We start from the raw sequence: 14,398 nt of genomic DNA on the forward strand, positions 1-14,398 counted from the left end.
CACTTTGCGTCAAACCCGGCAACACTTCGCTCGACTAGATGCATGGCAGGGGCATCTGGGATCCCTCTCGCGGCGCCGACTGCCTCGCGTAGGTTGCGCTGGGTGGGCCGGTCGGCGGTGCTCCCGACTCACCCGCATGCTCCGACCTGGCTCAAGAACCTCGCCATCACTTCGTCCTTCTTCGGACTGCAGCTCGTATGGTCGTGCGAGATGGCCCAGGGTGAGCCGATCACTCGCTCGTCTCGTTGCGGCAACTTACCCCGCACCTCGCTCGCCTCTGGCCAGCGTCCCCGTTCCTCCTCTCGCTCGGCGTGTCCAAATCCATGATGGCCGTCGTGTTCGTCGCCGGTCCGCTGTCAGGCCTCCTCGCTCAGCCTCTCGTCGGCGTGTTCTCAGACTCGTGCAAGTCAAAGTTCGGACGTCGGCGGCCGTATATCTTCTCAGGCGTGATCGTTTCGTGCTTCTCGGTCCTGCTGCTCGCGTGGGCGAAAGAGATTGCGACCTGGATTGCAACCGAGGGTGGAGACGCAGTGAGTGCCCGGACCTGATACCCCTCGCACCGACGCATGCTCACGAGCGAGACCTCCTGTTTTCCAACAGCATCGAAGCGTATCGATCGCATTCGCAATCCTCGCAGTGTACCTCATGTAGGTCCTCGTCGAGTGTAGTCAGCATCGGATCGAGCGAGAGAGCGAGTCAAGCTCAGGATCCCATGTTTGACCCCGCAGCGACTTCAGCGTCAACGTCGTCCAGGCAATGGACCGGTCTCTACTCGTCGACGTGATCCCTCCCGCCGATCAGGCGAGTGCCAACGCCTGGGCCGCGAGGATGTTTGGATTCGGCGCAGTGTTTGCCTATGGCTTTGGCACCCTTGACCTCGTGCGATGGACCGGTGGATTCCTCGGGGATGAACAGATCAAGGTCAGCCTCACATATTGTCACTCTTCTACGTGCATTTTTACCTGAGCTATCGCATTTTGATGTCTGCAGGTCATTGCAGTGTTCACGATCGCGTTTGTGTGCATAACGCATGCCGTGACGCTCACCTGCGTGCAAGAACGCATTCTCATCTCCAATGACGACCAAGACGACGGGCCAGTTGGTGCAGGATCATCGGCATCTCGAGCCCTCCAGGAGATCTGGCGTACCATTCGAACGATCCCGAGACCTATTCAGTCCGTCTTTAATGTTCAGGTTAGCCTTGTCCACTACTTCCTACCGCTCGACCCCTTTCTAACATCCTTCCTGTTTCGGCAGTTTACTTCGTGGCTAGGCTGGTTCCCCATCTTGTTTTTCACGACAACCTGGATTGCCGAGATCTACGTGACGTCGCTCGAATCCACCTCGTACTCGAATCTCGCCGACGCCCCGGTCTCTGTTCAGGAGGAAGCGACCCGTGCAGGAACGGCTGCCATGTTTTACCACTCCGTCGTGGCCTTTGCTACTTCAATCTGTATACCAGCTCTCATCGCCCCCACTTACCCTGCTTCCACGCCCAGCCGACTCTCGTCTCGACCATACGGTTCTAGTTCTCAGTACGGATTGCTCGGAAGGTTGAAGCGTTCGATTTCGCTGCCCATACCGTGGCTGACGCTGCCTCTCCTGTGGACTCTCTCCACGGGGCTTTTTGCAACGTTACTGCTATTGTGCTCCGTGGCTACGACGGTCTGGGGAGCCACATGGCTCATCGCCTTGATCGGCTTCAACTGGGCTTGCACGAACTGGATTCCGTTCGCAGTCGTGAGTCGCTCGTTCCGCTAAGTCCTATTTGCATGCCACTCACACAAAATCCGTTCCAGCTCGCGGATTTGATCTTGAGAATCGATCCAGAGGCTTCGCCGTCGTCCAACTCCAAAGGAATGGCGCTGGCACCGACGGAAGGATCAGGAGGAAATTCCATCATGCTCCACTCCTCTCGCAGTCAACAAACAGGGCGAAAGGACCGCCCGAAAGCGTTAGCATCCACGTCGACTGCAAACCTACACACGATTGGCTCGGATTCGGATCATGAATACAGCTCTGAAGACGATGACGGTGCCATCATCGATCTTGATCGAACTCCAAAACCCAAATCAACGTTTGTTTCGATGCAAGCGCATCGCTCACCACCGATCCCTTTCGCGCTCTCGAGCGCGTCTCAGTCGACCATCACACGCACAACTAGCACCAGCTCTGATGGATCCTTCCAAGACTTGCCCGGAACACCAGCAACGGCGAATTCCCAACTGTCTTCAACCTCTTCAGATGCGACCGCTTACTTCGACTTGCCCCCTTCTTCTCCCGCATACCCATCTTCGCCACCTGATGCTTCACGTGCTCCACCCTTCACGCCCGCGTCCCCAGCTTCTGCGACTCTCTCGCCTGCGAGTTCACCTCGGCATCAGAAGCGAACGAGAACTCGACCTCACAGGGCTTCGATCGCGAGTTCCACTGCGAGCACGTTTGATTATCCTCCCAACAATGGCAACTCGCTCCAATTCTCGTTCGACGACGAATCTTCAGATCAAGAAGGTGATCATCGAGCCCGAGGAGGTCCTTCGAACGAAGGTCTGTGGCACTATGGATTGCAGTCCAAGATGCCGGGAGGAGGAGGACTCGGGGGTAGTACCAGTACCATCAAGCTACCACTCGAAGTCGGTCTTGATTATGATCACCACGAAGATCAAGATCGCGAGACAAACCCGGGTGGGAACCGTAGGACGGTCAAGATTCGACACTCTGACGATTTCTCTTCCCTCGCTGGCGATTCAGATTGTGGTCATCATCGCAACTTTTCTTCGGACGAGGAAGGGGATGGACATGGCGATCCACGCCGAAGGGACCATGAGAACACGAGGAGGGATTCAGTCCCTAAGATCCGGATCGGAGACGTTGGACACAGCGAGGAAGACAACGAAGATGATTGGTCGCACGAGGAACACGCGATTGGGATGCAGGAAGGAGAAGGTGGTGGGAGCGGAGGAGATCAGGCCGGAGTCATTCTCGGGTAAAGCACATCTCGAGCTTGAACTAATAAAGGGATGAAAGCGCTGAACGGTTGATTTCTCGACAGGTGTCACAATATCTACTTGGTTCTACCCCAGTTCCTCGTGACGGCGTTATCATCAATCATTTTTGCGATTCTCGATCCGGGCAAATCAGTCCTCGCTTCCCATGCCCTCAAAAATCCGCCTACAGATTCTACAACTTCTGCCGATCCTAGATTAATCGATCTCGAAGGCGACAAATGGCGAAGGATCCGCAAGTTGGCGTTACGCGCAGGGACAGCTCTGGTTGATTCAGAACCTACACATTCCGATCGCAAAAGTTACAGCTCGTTGTCCCTGATCTTTCGGTAAGTTACACTTTTTGCCTTCTGTTCCTCCTGTTCATCCATCAAGGGCGAGTATCAAGGAACTGAACATCTCGGTCGCAACAGGATCGGAGGTCTAGCCGCGTTTGTATCATGTTATATCTGTTTCAGAATGTGGAGAGATACTGTCAAGGAGAGACGTAGGATCTTGAGGACTCGCACGGGTTACGGGAGGGTTGGGTGAAGCAACAAAGGAAGAAACACTGTTATTCTCGGGAAGAGCTTGGGTTGTCCGAATTCTCAATGTTGTATACAAAACACGGTGCTGTTATGGATTTTCTGAAAACGGGTTACAACAAGAATATCTACTTAGTGAGCTGCAAGTCCTGAACCGAGTCGCTTGATCTCTGAATTCTCGAAAACTCCGGCATCGCCTTGAACGCCTTTCCCCTCCCACCCTTCAACCTTGCCGTTCGAACCTTCGAGACAAGCACGAATCATGGCTTTTGCCAATGTTTCGGCTCGAACCGCTCCCGTATCCGAAATGGCACCGATCGCCGTCCCGACAAATTTGAGCAAGGGCGTGTTGTACCGAGTTCTGTATTCGGGTGGAGGGAGGTTGTCGGATACGATGAACGCGGGTCTGAAAGAATACGTTGCGAGGTTCGGGACCTTTGCGAGATCCGATTCGGTACGACCTTTCATGGAACAAGATTTCAGAGGTCTGGTTTGCCAAGCGCGACAGGAGGGAGACTCACCTTTGACTCTTGCCCACATGGGCGTATTGAACCATCCTTGAGTGCTTGGAGTGGGAGATTGAGTAGATCTCGCTCCACTGAGATACGCAAACACGAATTTGCGACAATCGTCCCGGTTTACATTGATCTGGCTGAACGCTCGGGCAGCGTTCGTGGCAAACTCGTGAGTGACCCGAGTATAGTCTGGTTCGTTCATTCCAATCGAGGAAGTGCCGAGCGCCCAAATACACGCGTCGTGACCTGAGAGACGTTCGAGCAACTCGCTAGGGTAGTTCGAAAAGTCGGGATGGACAATCTGAGTGAGCTTGTCGGACTGTTTGTCTGTAGGAACAAAGTAGGAAGGGAGTGGGGTGCGAGTGAGGGTTGTGACCTGAATCCGGATCATGAATCAGCTCGCGTACGAACCCCTTGTCAGTTTGCTCACCAAAGGAACTCACAGCGGTAATGCGAGCATCTTGAAGAGCTTGTCGAAGGACTTCCGATCCCGCAGATCCCGTTGCTCCCGTGATGATGAGACGCATGAATGCGGAGGAAGGAGGTCAGGGGCACAGATTAGCAAGGCGGTGTCGAGCAGGGGCTTTCAAGCGACCGAGATACTGTTGGCAAGTTTGCTTGGCGTCGACAAGAACAGAGGAGAATGTCGAAACGAGAGGCGGGAGCTACATGGATCGAAGCGTCGTAAGTACGAGTGTCAGAGAGCGAGCCTTCCTGACTACCGGTGATAGGAGGTATCGCGGGGACTTTAGGTTGCCCAGTGAAAGGTGTCAGGGTCACAACTGCCTATAGCCTGAGGTGTGCAGCTCGTGAGAGCGCTGGGTTCTCGCCTGAAGAGAACCGAAGAACGTGAGGTGGAGACGAATGCACTGACACTGGGTACAATTTGATCTTGATACCAACGGGTATCGAAAGAGAGAGAAGAGGGATCGAATCAAGACGGGTGAGCGACAAACGTGGAACCGTAGGAACAATAGACGGTGCAGAGGATGCGTTTGTGAAGGGGGTCGGTGTGTAATGCAGAGAGGACTGTGAGCGACTAATAGGAGACTTGGCCTAGGCTACGTGTCGACCTTGTACAGTGTATCGTGCTCGTCCCTCGTCATGGGGACGTGGTCGCGAAGCATGACACCGCAGTTACTTGCCGCGTAGTGACGTGGCACTACCTGTCCGGGACATTTTGCGCGCCTCGTTATGCGAAGAGAAAGGCTGTCGGCGACACCCAAGCCGCGGCAAACATTATCCGCTCGGACGGATCCGCGAGCTGCCGGATAGATAAACTGAAATGGAGACCTGACATCCTGATCAAGCGGCGAGAGGAGTTGCGGGCCGGCCGAGTCAAGAAATCTGAACGTTATCCGCTACATCTCATCGCTGCATCACCCTGTCGGGTCCAGTCGAGGCACTGTCAGCTTCTTGCTTCCTTTCACCACTACAGCACAAAATCGTTCTCCTCGTTTGATCAACGCCGACCGCTTCCCCACTTTCCACTTTCCACTTTCCACTTTTCACTCCTCGCTTACGACGCAATCATGGCTACATCCGGCATCGTTCCCATCATCGACTTTGGACCGTACCTGACGGGAACCTCGGAAGAGAAAGCCAAGGTTGCCCAGGAACTGTTTGAAGCCTGTACTCAAGTTCGTACCCTTGTCCATATCACCTTGTCTCTCCTAGAGTCTGCGAACGCCAAACTCATCAGAGCGTCTCGAGTGCAAACAGGTTGGCTTCCTCATGCTGCGAAACTTTGATTCGGTCATCCCCAAATCCCAAGTCGAGCAAACGTTTGAAGCGACGAAAAAGTTCTTTGATCTCTCGTTCGAAGAGAAGGACAAACTCGAGTGGGAGTGTCCCGAATCGAATCGAGGCTACGTCAGACAGGGTAGGGAGAGGGTCACTCAGGCGACGAGCAAGGAAGAGATTGAAAAGCTTCGACAACAAGCACCAGGTTCGTGGCTCCCAGACCCGGGAAAAATCTACTGTGCTGACTGACATTGTTTACAGACTACAAGGAGACGATGGAGATTGGCAAAGACTACCGAGAAGGCGATTTTGACTCGAAATTCCCGAACCGGTGGCCTGATGCCGCATACCCCGAGTTTAAAACGATCTCGAACGCTTTCTTTGAAAAGTGTCACTTGCTCCACCTCGAAATCATGCGAGCTCTCGCCCTCGCTATGGGACTCGGCGAGAGCTACTTTGATGACAAAGTGTCGCAGAAAGCCCACAACCTGCGCCTGTGAGCCTCTTGAACCTGAATTCTCTCTAAGGAGTCCACACAGCTGACAGTTGCCGTTGCGTCGAATGTACAAACAGGCTCAACTACCCTTCGATAGAAAGTCGCAAGATCTCTGACGGAGGCAACCGTGCAGGTGCTCATTCCGAGTCTGTCTACTCATCTTTTCCATCCTTTTCCATCGTCCTTCCGCTGACATTCCCAACCTCGCTGTCTGACGCTACAGTTATGGTACTGTTACGCTCTTGTTTCAAGACATGGTTGGCGGACTCGAAGTTCAAGATGGTCGGGGCGAGTTTGTCCCGGCGACTCCAGTCCCTGAAACGGTCGTCGTCAACATTGGAGACCTCTTGCAACGGTGGTCGAACGATGTACTCAAGAGTACGATCCATCGAGTCGTGTTGCCTACGGGAGGTGCCGATTCAATCATGACTCCTCGTAGGAACTCGATCGTGAGTTTTTTTTCCCCCTCTACTCGAATTTTGATAGGGTTCTTTCTGATCAAACTCACTTTGATCGATCTTTATGTAAATTTGGAAAAGGCGTACTTTTCGAATCCGAATCTACACCAAGTGATCGAATGTTTGCCCAACACTGGAACTCCAAAGTACGAACCTGTCGAAACGGAAGAGTACCTCGTGCGTCGACTCGGAGAAACTTGTATGTCCCCCCTTTCTGTCTTCCTTCCTTGAGCGCCTTGCTTTGTGCGGGATTCCTGACTGGTTCGATACCGGACACAGACACGAAATGAAAAGCCTGTCTAGTTTATCCCGTCTTCTTTTCCTGTGCTCCTGGTTTCCCATCAATCTGTGCCGAAATATTACCCAGCAGTACTTTTTGTTTTTTGTTTTTGTCTTTGCTCGAATCGGACCGGAGTGCGAAAATCTACAGCAAAGACAAGAGTGGATCGGGTTGGAATCGAGTTACATATAATTCGTAGAACGGTACACCAAACAACAAAGACAACAATCTAGTCGAGGAAGAAGAATGAAAGAGTAAAACACATTTAGACACAACATTCAAAACAGAGAGAGGACGTAGTGATTGAAAAGGAGACAGTATCACGGGAGTGGAACAGGAGGTCCTAGCAAACTCTCGACCCGATCGAGTTCGCGTTCGATCGCTTGGTTCCCTCGTTCCAACCACTGGATGTAATCGCGTGCTTTCTCGAGTACGACGCTCTTGCTCGCGTTGGCACCTGTATCTCCTTTCCTTCCTCTCCCTCTCGGAGCGGCAACGACCGCGCTCGAACTCCCTCTCGTCGACCCTTTCTTCGTTCGTTTCTTACTCGCACCTTCAACCTCATCCTCACTTGCAGCAGCAGCAGGTTCGAGTTGAGTAGGTCGAGGTATATCTGGACCTAGGATGATGTGAGAGAGCGGTTGACCTGAGATGACGAGTTCGACCAGATCTTTGAAATTGACTTTGATCAAATTGCGTCGACGTTGTTCCGATTCGATATGGTTCTGACGTTTCTGAGAGGTCGTCAACGGGACGGGTCCGGACGAGACACTGTCACTGCGAGCGCTTTTTGTTGATCGGGCTCGAACGGGAGGGGGCAGGAATCGTTCAACGTCTGAACCTCGAGTAGACTCGCCCTGCACAAGGTGAGCCGGGTCGGTTGAATCGGAAGCTCCAGAGTCGGATGCGCGACGAGAACCAGTGGTCGTCGAAGGAGGTCGAGCTCGTTTCGTCAATCTCGAACCGATCGGCGCGGCGGCGGGTACAGGTTTTGGAGGCGAGAATGACAGCGAACTCGAGATCTCTTCGGCATCGGCATAGTCGGGGTCGTCGTCTCGTTGCCCATTCATGTCCGTGTCTTGCTCGATCGGGGACGGTGGGGCAGTTTCGGGAGACAGCCGCGTCTTTTTCGAAGGCTCGAATTCGGATCGACTCTTGCGCATCCTCGCGTTCGAAGCTCGTGACGGGTCTTGATCCAGTTCTACCTCTTCGTCGCGATCCGGGGTGTCCTTGTGAGCGGTTCCGAGTTCGCTCAAAGCAATCCCCGTGACTCTCGACCCCAACTCGTCTCGTTCGTGGCCATCTCGACGGTACGACTCGGCGTTGCTCGGAAGCAAGCTCGAGCTGGGAGGACTCGGCATGCCCGGGGGCAAGACCGGGTTGAAGAGGAACTTGGGGTCCACGTCGAGCGTGGTGAGAAAGGTCGAGAAGAGGGACGACTCGGTCGAATCGAGCAGCGGGGGAGGTGCAGCGTCGTTCGTCGAGGCATGATCAGCATCGTGGACGAGGGTGGGAGGAACGGGCTCGAGTCGAGGCTGAGAGAGCGCGCGAGGCACGGCAGGAGGCGAGGTGAACAACGACGGGAACCACGCACTTGCGGCGGGGTCAGCCGGAGTGTCTTCGAGCTGGAACGGGCAAGGGTACGTAAAGTCTATCGGATCGAAAGCGAGTCAGCGAGTGAGATGCCCCACCGAGCGAGGGTCTCGGCGAGTCGCAGCCATTCGAGTGGATCACGGCGCACCTTCGTACGCGCCAGGCTCGGCGATTGAGAAGAAGGAGCCGTCGACTCTGCCACCCCCGATCGAGAAGTTGGACGAGCTGAGGCCGGCGCTCTGCGACCAGTCAAAGTCCGACTCGTCGCTCGACGACCCCATCTCTGCCCGGCTGCCAAGTATGTGCTTCCCGTCAAATGACCGTGTACTGAGGCGAGACGAGCAACCGATAGAGAGCGAGTGCGAGCGATGAAAGCGAAAGAGCAAACTGTCGGCCCCGCGCGCGCGATCTTCGGCTTGCGTTCACTCTCTCAAACATGTCTGAATCGATCCCAGGCGCATTTGGAGCCGAATCCGACTCGGACATCGACTATGCGGATCTCGAGCGAGTCACACGGGCAACCTCGAGCGACTTGGAAGGATCCGAAGACGATCTCGATTACTCTCCCATTCAGATCGCAGACGACGACGACGACGAAGAGTTGGCCGACATGTTTGACGATGATGATGATGACGACGACGACGACGCACCTGATGCAGCTGCGCAGGAGGAAGACGACGATCCGAGTGGCGCCGCTGCAGGCCAGCTCCGCATCGGCTATGACCGTGAGCTCCTCTCGTCGCCCTGTTCGACTCGGGTTCTGATCCGATCGTACGTCGACGTGCAGCTTCGAGCGGTGCAATCGTCCTGATCGACAGTCAGGGCACCCCGCGCAGGCTCACGTCCCAAGACCTGCGCGGCACTACCCTCTCCCTCGCGAGCATCCGCGCCATGCTCCTCAACCGCTTTGGCCGCTCGGCCGCACGCAACGACGACAATGACGACGATGACGACGACGACGATGATTACAGAGACGGGGTTCCACAGTACTACGACCTCGTCAAGACTCCCCAACCCGCCGGCATCGATCTCGAACGCAGCGGTCTGTTCTCGCGCGTGAGCTCTGTCCCTGACGCTCCCCGCGACGGAAACTCGCTCACCTCGAGAGTAAAACCTTAGATCCCGGCCAAATACCATCAAGCTCGTACGCGCGACTGGCTTCACCCATCTCTCGACTACCTGTCTCCCTCCTCGCTCTCGTCGTACTTTACTTCGCGCGAGCATTCCCTGTTCGCTCCAGCGAAACAAGCGCTCGGAGAACGCCTGATCCCCAACTCGAGCGGCGTCGAGGTCAGCCAGTTCACGAGCAAAGTCTATTCGGGCCAGTACTCGACCGATGGAGACTTTTTCTACACGGCCTGTCAAGACTTTTGGTCCGTTCCGACACCTGTCTCGCGTCGTTCGTGAGGGAAGCGTGTTGACTTTTCTCCTGCCTCGTCCATAGCATCTACATCTACGACACGGCCGCTCCCCCACGAGTGGGCTCAAAATCCGTCACCGACACGTCTCGGAGTTCCGGGAGAACTCGCTCTGGCTTCAATTACGACTGGCAGCATCGCACGTCCCTCAAAACGTCCAAGATTGTTCGCGCCGATCCGTCCAACTGCCGCTGGACGATCACGGACGCTGAACTGTCGGACGACAACGCCTGGTTGATCTACTCGTCGATCTCGCCTCGCAGTCACCTCGTCCGAACTGGAAAAGGGTATCGAGATCACTACTCGGATCCGGACCCAATCGCGGCGACCGGTTCCGACGAGCAGGAAACGGTCAATTTCGCTGGCGGCGCAGGAGGGTACGGAGGGTTCGGAATCTGGAGTTTGAGGTTCAGTCACGATACGAGAGAGATTGTCGCCGGTGCGAGCGACGGACAGTTGATGGTGTATGACATTGAATCGAAAAAAACCATCCTGAGGGTCAATGCTCACAGGTACTTTGATTCGCAACTCAATACATCCCTGAACCGCAGTAGCTGACACACGATGCAGAGATGATGTCAATGCCGTTGCGTTTGGCTCGGATTCCGATTCGAACCTCCTCCTTTCCGGTAAATAATCTTCTTCTCGGCGAAACCTTTCTGTCCTTTCGTAAACTGAACATTTTGCTCTCCCAGGCTCGGACGACTGTTTTGTCAAAGTGTGGGATCGGCGGTCGTTGTCAGGAGAAAGACCTTCGGGAGTGCTCGTCGGCCACACGGAAGGCATCACATGGGTCAGTCCGAAAGGCGATGGACGGTACTGCATCACGAACGGCAAAGACCAAGCCATGAAACTTTGGGAGTGAGTTCAATCAACCTGTTGGTCATAATTGAGGGGGGATCGACAGGCTGACTCGATATACTTTTCTCGCAATAGTTTGAGAATGATGACGAGTGACGAGGAGTTTGATCGATTGCGATTGGATCGCAAGAATTTCAGCAGCGGCTACGACTACCGATCTGGCTGTGAGTTTTGATATTCGGTCAACCATGCGATCTGAACTTGAGAAAAGCTAATCCCTCGGGTTCGACTCTACCAGATTATCCAAAACCTCGTGAGTTTGCAATCCTTTCACCTGCGCATTGCCTTGCCCAAGCTCACAAATTGACATGCCCAACAGGATACTTGCAGCACCCGCATGACACTTCCGTCATGACCTACCGAGGTCACTCGGTCGTGTCAACCTTGATCCGGTGTCACTGGTCTCCGGTAGCGACGACCGGACAACGGTACCTGTACAGTGGCAGTGCCGATGGCAAGATCCACATTTACAGTCTCGATGGAACGACCGTGTCGGTGATCGACCGCTCGAGAACGCATCCATTGTTGAACCGACAGACGGGAGAATACAACGATCCGAGCAGTTGGGAACTTCGTGCAACTCCGAAAGGGACCGGACGTCAATCGAGAGGGTACTCGAATGGTCGAGTTACGGTACGGGACGTCAGTTGGCACCCGGAACGAGCCGAAATGATGAGTACCTCGTGGGAGGAACGAGGCAGCGTCGAAGGAAGTATCGCCGTGCATCAGTGGAGTGGCTCGCGGGGAGAACGACTGGAGGATGTCATCGCGCGAGAGTCGGCTGATTAGGGTGTTACCCGCGGACTCCGTGTCCCTCCCTCTTTTTTCTCTTTTTCGATCGCTTTTCCCTCCTGTGCTCTTGTCCATAGTCTTCAGTCTGTCGGAATTGTGTTGCTTGTGTAATTGAACTGTTTGGAAATTTCGAAGTCTCACGAGATTCCGCGTGCGCGCTGCCGCTGCCGACACGTCTATTTCTCCAAGTTCCGTCGATCGCGTGTTCGTCACGATGGCGGGACAGTACACATATGACACGACCGGTCAAGTGAGTCTCTCTCTACCATTGGAACGGCTCGTGCGGGAACTGTCCTAACGCGCGTGTTGGTTCGTTCGTTTCCCCAAGTCGTACTTCTTCGCGTTGACCGTGTTGCTGCTCGGGTTGATCCCGTTCACGTACACGACCTTGTTCAACTCGGTCGATCGCAAACTGTCGAAAGCTCCCGCACCGTGTCCCGGATGGAACCGCAAGAGTCTCGAAGTACGCAATGTCAAAGGTCGTCAATCGCTCGTCTCGCCAAGGTTAGCCAAACCCTACTTCCTGTCAGTTTCTTACGAGGTATCTGACTCTCGCCGATTGCGCGCGAAAACAGACGATTGTTGTTGGCGGTCGGATGGGTTGCGTTTGCGGTGGTAGTTCAACGCGCGAGTCGGATAGAGGGTGAAGCCGCACAGTTCGATCCGTTCACAATTCTCGGTGTCTCTACCGTGAGTTTTACGAAGAAGATCTCTCTTGCAGAGGAAAAAATTCCCAACGAGAGAGGAGACCCAATTCTGACCTGGTTGGGAAACCTCTAGTCGGCCACTGAGAAGCAAATCAAGAAACATTACAAGCGTCTGTCCCTCAAGTTGTCAGTACTCTTCTCTTGTGCACGTTCAGATCAGGCCCAGAGAACTTACGACGCGTCTCTGGTAGCCACCCCGACAAGCTCGTGCTTGCAGCGAACCAGACCAAAGAAGACGCGGACAACCACTTTGTCGAGTTGACCAAAGCCTACAAAGCGTGAGTATCGTTCACATCGGACACGAGGATTTATCGGCTGATAGGCTTCGCTTTTCGTTGTCGTCGTCATACAGCCTGACCGATGAAGTGAGTCGCACAAACTACGAGATGTACGGACATCCAGATGGCAAGCAAGAGTTCAGTCAAGGTATCGCATTGCCCGCGTGGGTCGTCGAGTCGCAAAACACGTGGTGGGTCATGGGCGCGTACGCTCTCGTGCTCGGAGTTGCTCTCCCTTTCCTCGTCGTGAGTTTTCTTCGTCTCTGCCTTTGCGCACGCACGCTGGTCTTTTTTCGGCGCTAACTCGTGGACCTTTGTTTGAAAGGGTCGTTGGTGGTATGGAACTCGCAAGTTGACCAAAGATGGAGTGCTCAACTCGACCGCATCCAAGTACTTCCACGCATTGAAAGAAGAGACCACGTTCGCCCAGTTGCTCGACATCCTCGCTTCATCGGACGAATTCGCAACCGATCCTCAACTCGTCAAACTGCGCAAGTCGGTCGGCAAAACTGGAATCGACGAGTACGCGAGGCTCAACTCGACCGTCCGGGAGGGTCCCGATGGCAAATTCGGATGGGAAGTATACTCTACTTGGACCCCGGCTCAGAAGCGTGCGCGAGTGTTTGTCGCTGCTCACATGCTCCGGCTCCCGATCAAAGATTCGAAATTGTTGAAAGGTGAGGGCATTCTCTCTCACACTTGGCATCTTCGATCAAATAGCTGACAGTTCATTGCCGTGTCAATCGCAGAGAAACACGCTACGGCTTCGATTGCCCTCCCGCTCTGTTCGGGTCTTGCGTCAATCGCGCTCGCACACAACTGGCTCTCGACCTACATCTCGATCATGCACCTCCAACAATTCCTCCTCCAAGCCGTGCACCCTTCTTCGTCACAATTGTTGCAATTGCCGCACGTCTCGCCTGAACTCGTCGCGCAAGCTCAAGCTCAAGGAGTGGCGACAGTCAAGGAGTTTGGAAGACTTGCGAACGAAGAAGTACACAAGCTCATGGATGGATACTCGGAAGGCGACAAGAAGGAAGTTGTCGAAGTTGCCAAACACTGGCCTGTCGTCGACTTTGTCGATGCCAAGTTCCAAGGTGAGCTAGACAGGGGGGATTTCTTCCAAAACAAGCTTTGATCCATAACTGACCTTGGCTCTTGTTTTGGGCAGTCACGGGAGAAAAGATTGTCACTCCAGGAGCTGTCGTCTCGTTTTCACTCAAACTACGCCTGACCCCTCCGGGTAAAACCCCTACGAAACCCGAGATCCTCGACATTACCAAGTCGAACGCAGGAGGCGTCGACATTGAAGGAGAGGAACAATCGATCGCGGAATTGATTGGGCGCAGGAATGAGAAGGAAGATGGAGTCGTTCCTACCCCACTCGCGCACGCGCCTCATTTCGTCAAGGTCAGTCTCATTCCCACCTGTCCCTTTTCTCAAGAGCTCGGATAGACTAACTCGATTCAACTTCCCTTGCTCCGTATCCTTGACAGAACCGAAAACCTGCATGGTACATCTTTGTCGGTGATCACAAGTTGAACCGAGTGTTTGTCGCACCTCACAAGTTCACCGACATGGGAGATTCCGCGATCCGAACTGTCCGCATGACGTTCCAAGCTCCTCCTGGAGCGGGATTGTACACGTTCCAAGTTTACGTCATGAGTGATTCGTTTGTTGGAACGGACGCTCAGAAAGACATGAGAGTCAGTCCAACCTTTCCCCTCC

At 54.3% G+C, this 14,398-nt stretch overlaps 6 protein-coding genes across 6 annotated transcripts; 4 read left to right on the forward strand and 2 right to left on the reverse strand.

The window, feature by feature from the left end:
* Positions 1–42: 42 nt before the first annotated feature.
* On the forward strand, positions 43–3,536 carry JCM15063_000948 (uncharacterized protein; the record flags this gene model as incomplete). The annotated part of the gene is made up of 9 exons (XM_076681421.1): positions 43–220; positions 286–530; positions 601–647; positions 729–921; positions 991–1,194; positions 1,258–1,740; positions 1,800–2,986; positions 3,053–3,334; positions 3,419–3,536. 9 exons carry the CDS (start codon positions 43–45, stop codon positions 3,534–3,536), a joined length of 2,937 nt encoding a protein of 978 aa, XP_076531459.1.
* A 125-nt stretch (positions 3,537–3,661) lies between these two features.
* Positions 3,662–4,571, reverse strand: JCM15063_000949 (uncharacterized protein; the record flags this gene model as incomplete). Its single annotated transcript, XM_076681422.1, has 3 exons — positions 3,662–3,990; positions 4,051–4,420; positions 4,488–4,571. The coding sequence occupies 3 exons, from the start codon at positions 4,569–4,571 to the stop codon at positions 3,662–3,664; spliced, it is 783 nt and encodes a 260-aa protein (XP_076531460.1).
* Positions 4,572–5,576: 1,005 nt separating this feature from the next.
* On the forward strand, positions 5,577–7,031 carry JCM15063_000950 (isopenicillin N synthase family dioxygenase; the record flags this gene model as incomplete). The annotated part of the gene is made up of 7 exons (XM_076681423.1): positions 5,577–5,684; positions 5,767–5,992; positions 6,049–6,283; positions 6,361–6,429; positions 6,507–6,732; positions 6,823–6,940; positions 7,021–7,031. The coding sequence occupies 7 exons, from the start codon at positions 5,577–5,579 to the stop codon at positions 7,029–7,031; spliced, it is 993 nt and encodes a 330-aa protein (XP_076531461.1).
* A 310-nt stretch (positions 7,032–7,341) lies between these two features.
* Positions 7,342–8,895, reverse strand: JCM15063_000951 (uncharacterized protein; the record flags this gene model as incomplete). Its single annotated transcript, XM_076681424.1, has 2 exons — positions 7,342–8,672; positions 8,763–8,895. 2 exons carry the CDS (start codon positions 8,893–8,895, stop codon positions 7,342–7,344), a joined length of 1,464 nt encoding a protein of 487 aa, XP_076531462.1.
* Positions 8,896–9,050: 155 nt separating this feature from the next.
* JCM15063_000952 (uncharacterized protein) lies at positions 9,051–11,682 on the forward strand (the record flags this gene model as incomplete). The annotated part of the gene is made up of 9 exons (XM_076681425.1): positions 9,051–9,339; positions 9,402–9,670; positions 9,734–9,987; positions 10,059–10,544; positions 10,603–10,661; positions 10,728–10,893; positions 10,969–11,057; positions 11,132–11,146; positions 11,213–11,682. 9 exons carry the CDS (start codon positions 9,051–9,053, stop codon positions 11,680–11,682), a joined length of 2,097 nt encoding a protein of 698 aa, XP_076531463.1.
* Positions 11,683–11,899: 217 nt separating this feature from the next.
* Positions 11,900–14,376, forward strand: SEC63 (protein-transporting protein SEC63; the record flags this gene model as incomplete). Its single annotated transcript, XM_076681426.1, has 10 exons — positions 11,900–11,935; positions 12,014–12,210; positions 12,261–12,375; positions 12,466–12,518; positions 12,584–12,670; positions 12,745–12,916; positions 12,996–13,347; positions 13,420–13,767; positions 13,842–14,080; positions 14,167–14,376. Coding segments are annotated over 10 exons (1,809 nt in total), but the record flags the coding sequence as incomplete, so codon positions are not given.
* Positions 14,377–14,398: the final 22 nt, after the last annotated feature.

The sequence above is a fragment of the Sporobolomyces koalae genome, assembly GCF_050403365.1.
Source record: "Sporobolomyces koalae JCM15063 DNA, S_koalae_JCM15063T_v1_ctg69, whole genome shotgun sequence".
NCBI classification, from domain to species: domain Eukaryota; kingdom Fungi; phylum Basidiomycota; class Microbotryomycetes; order Sporidiobolales; family Sporidiobolaceae; genus Sporobolomyces; species Sporobolomyces koalae.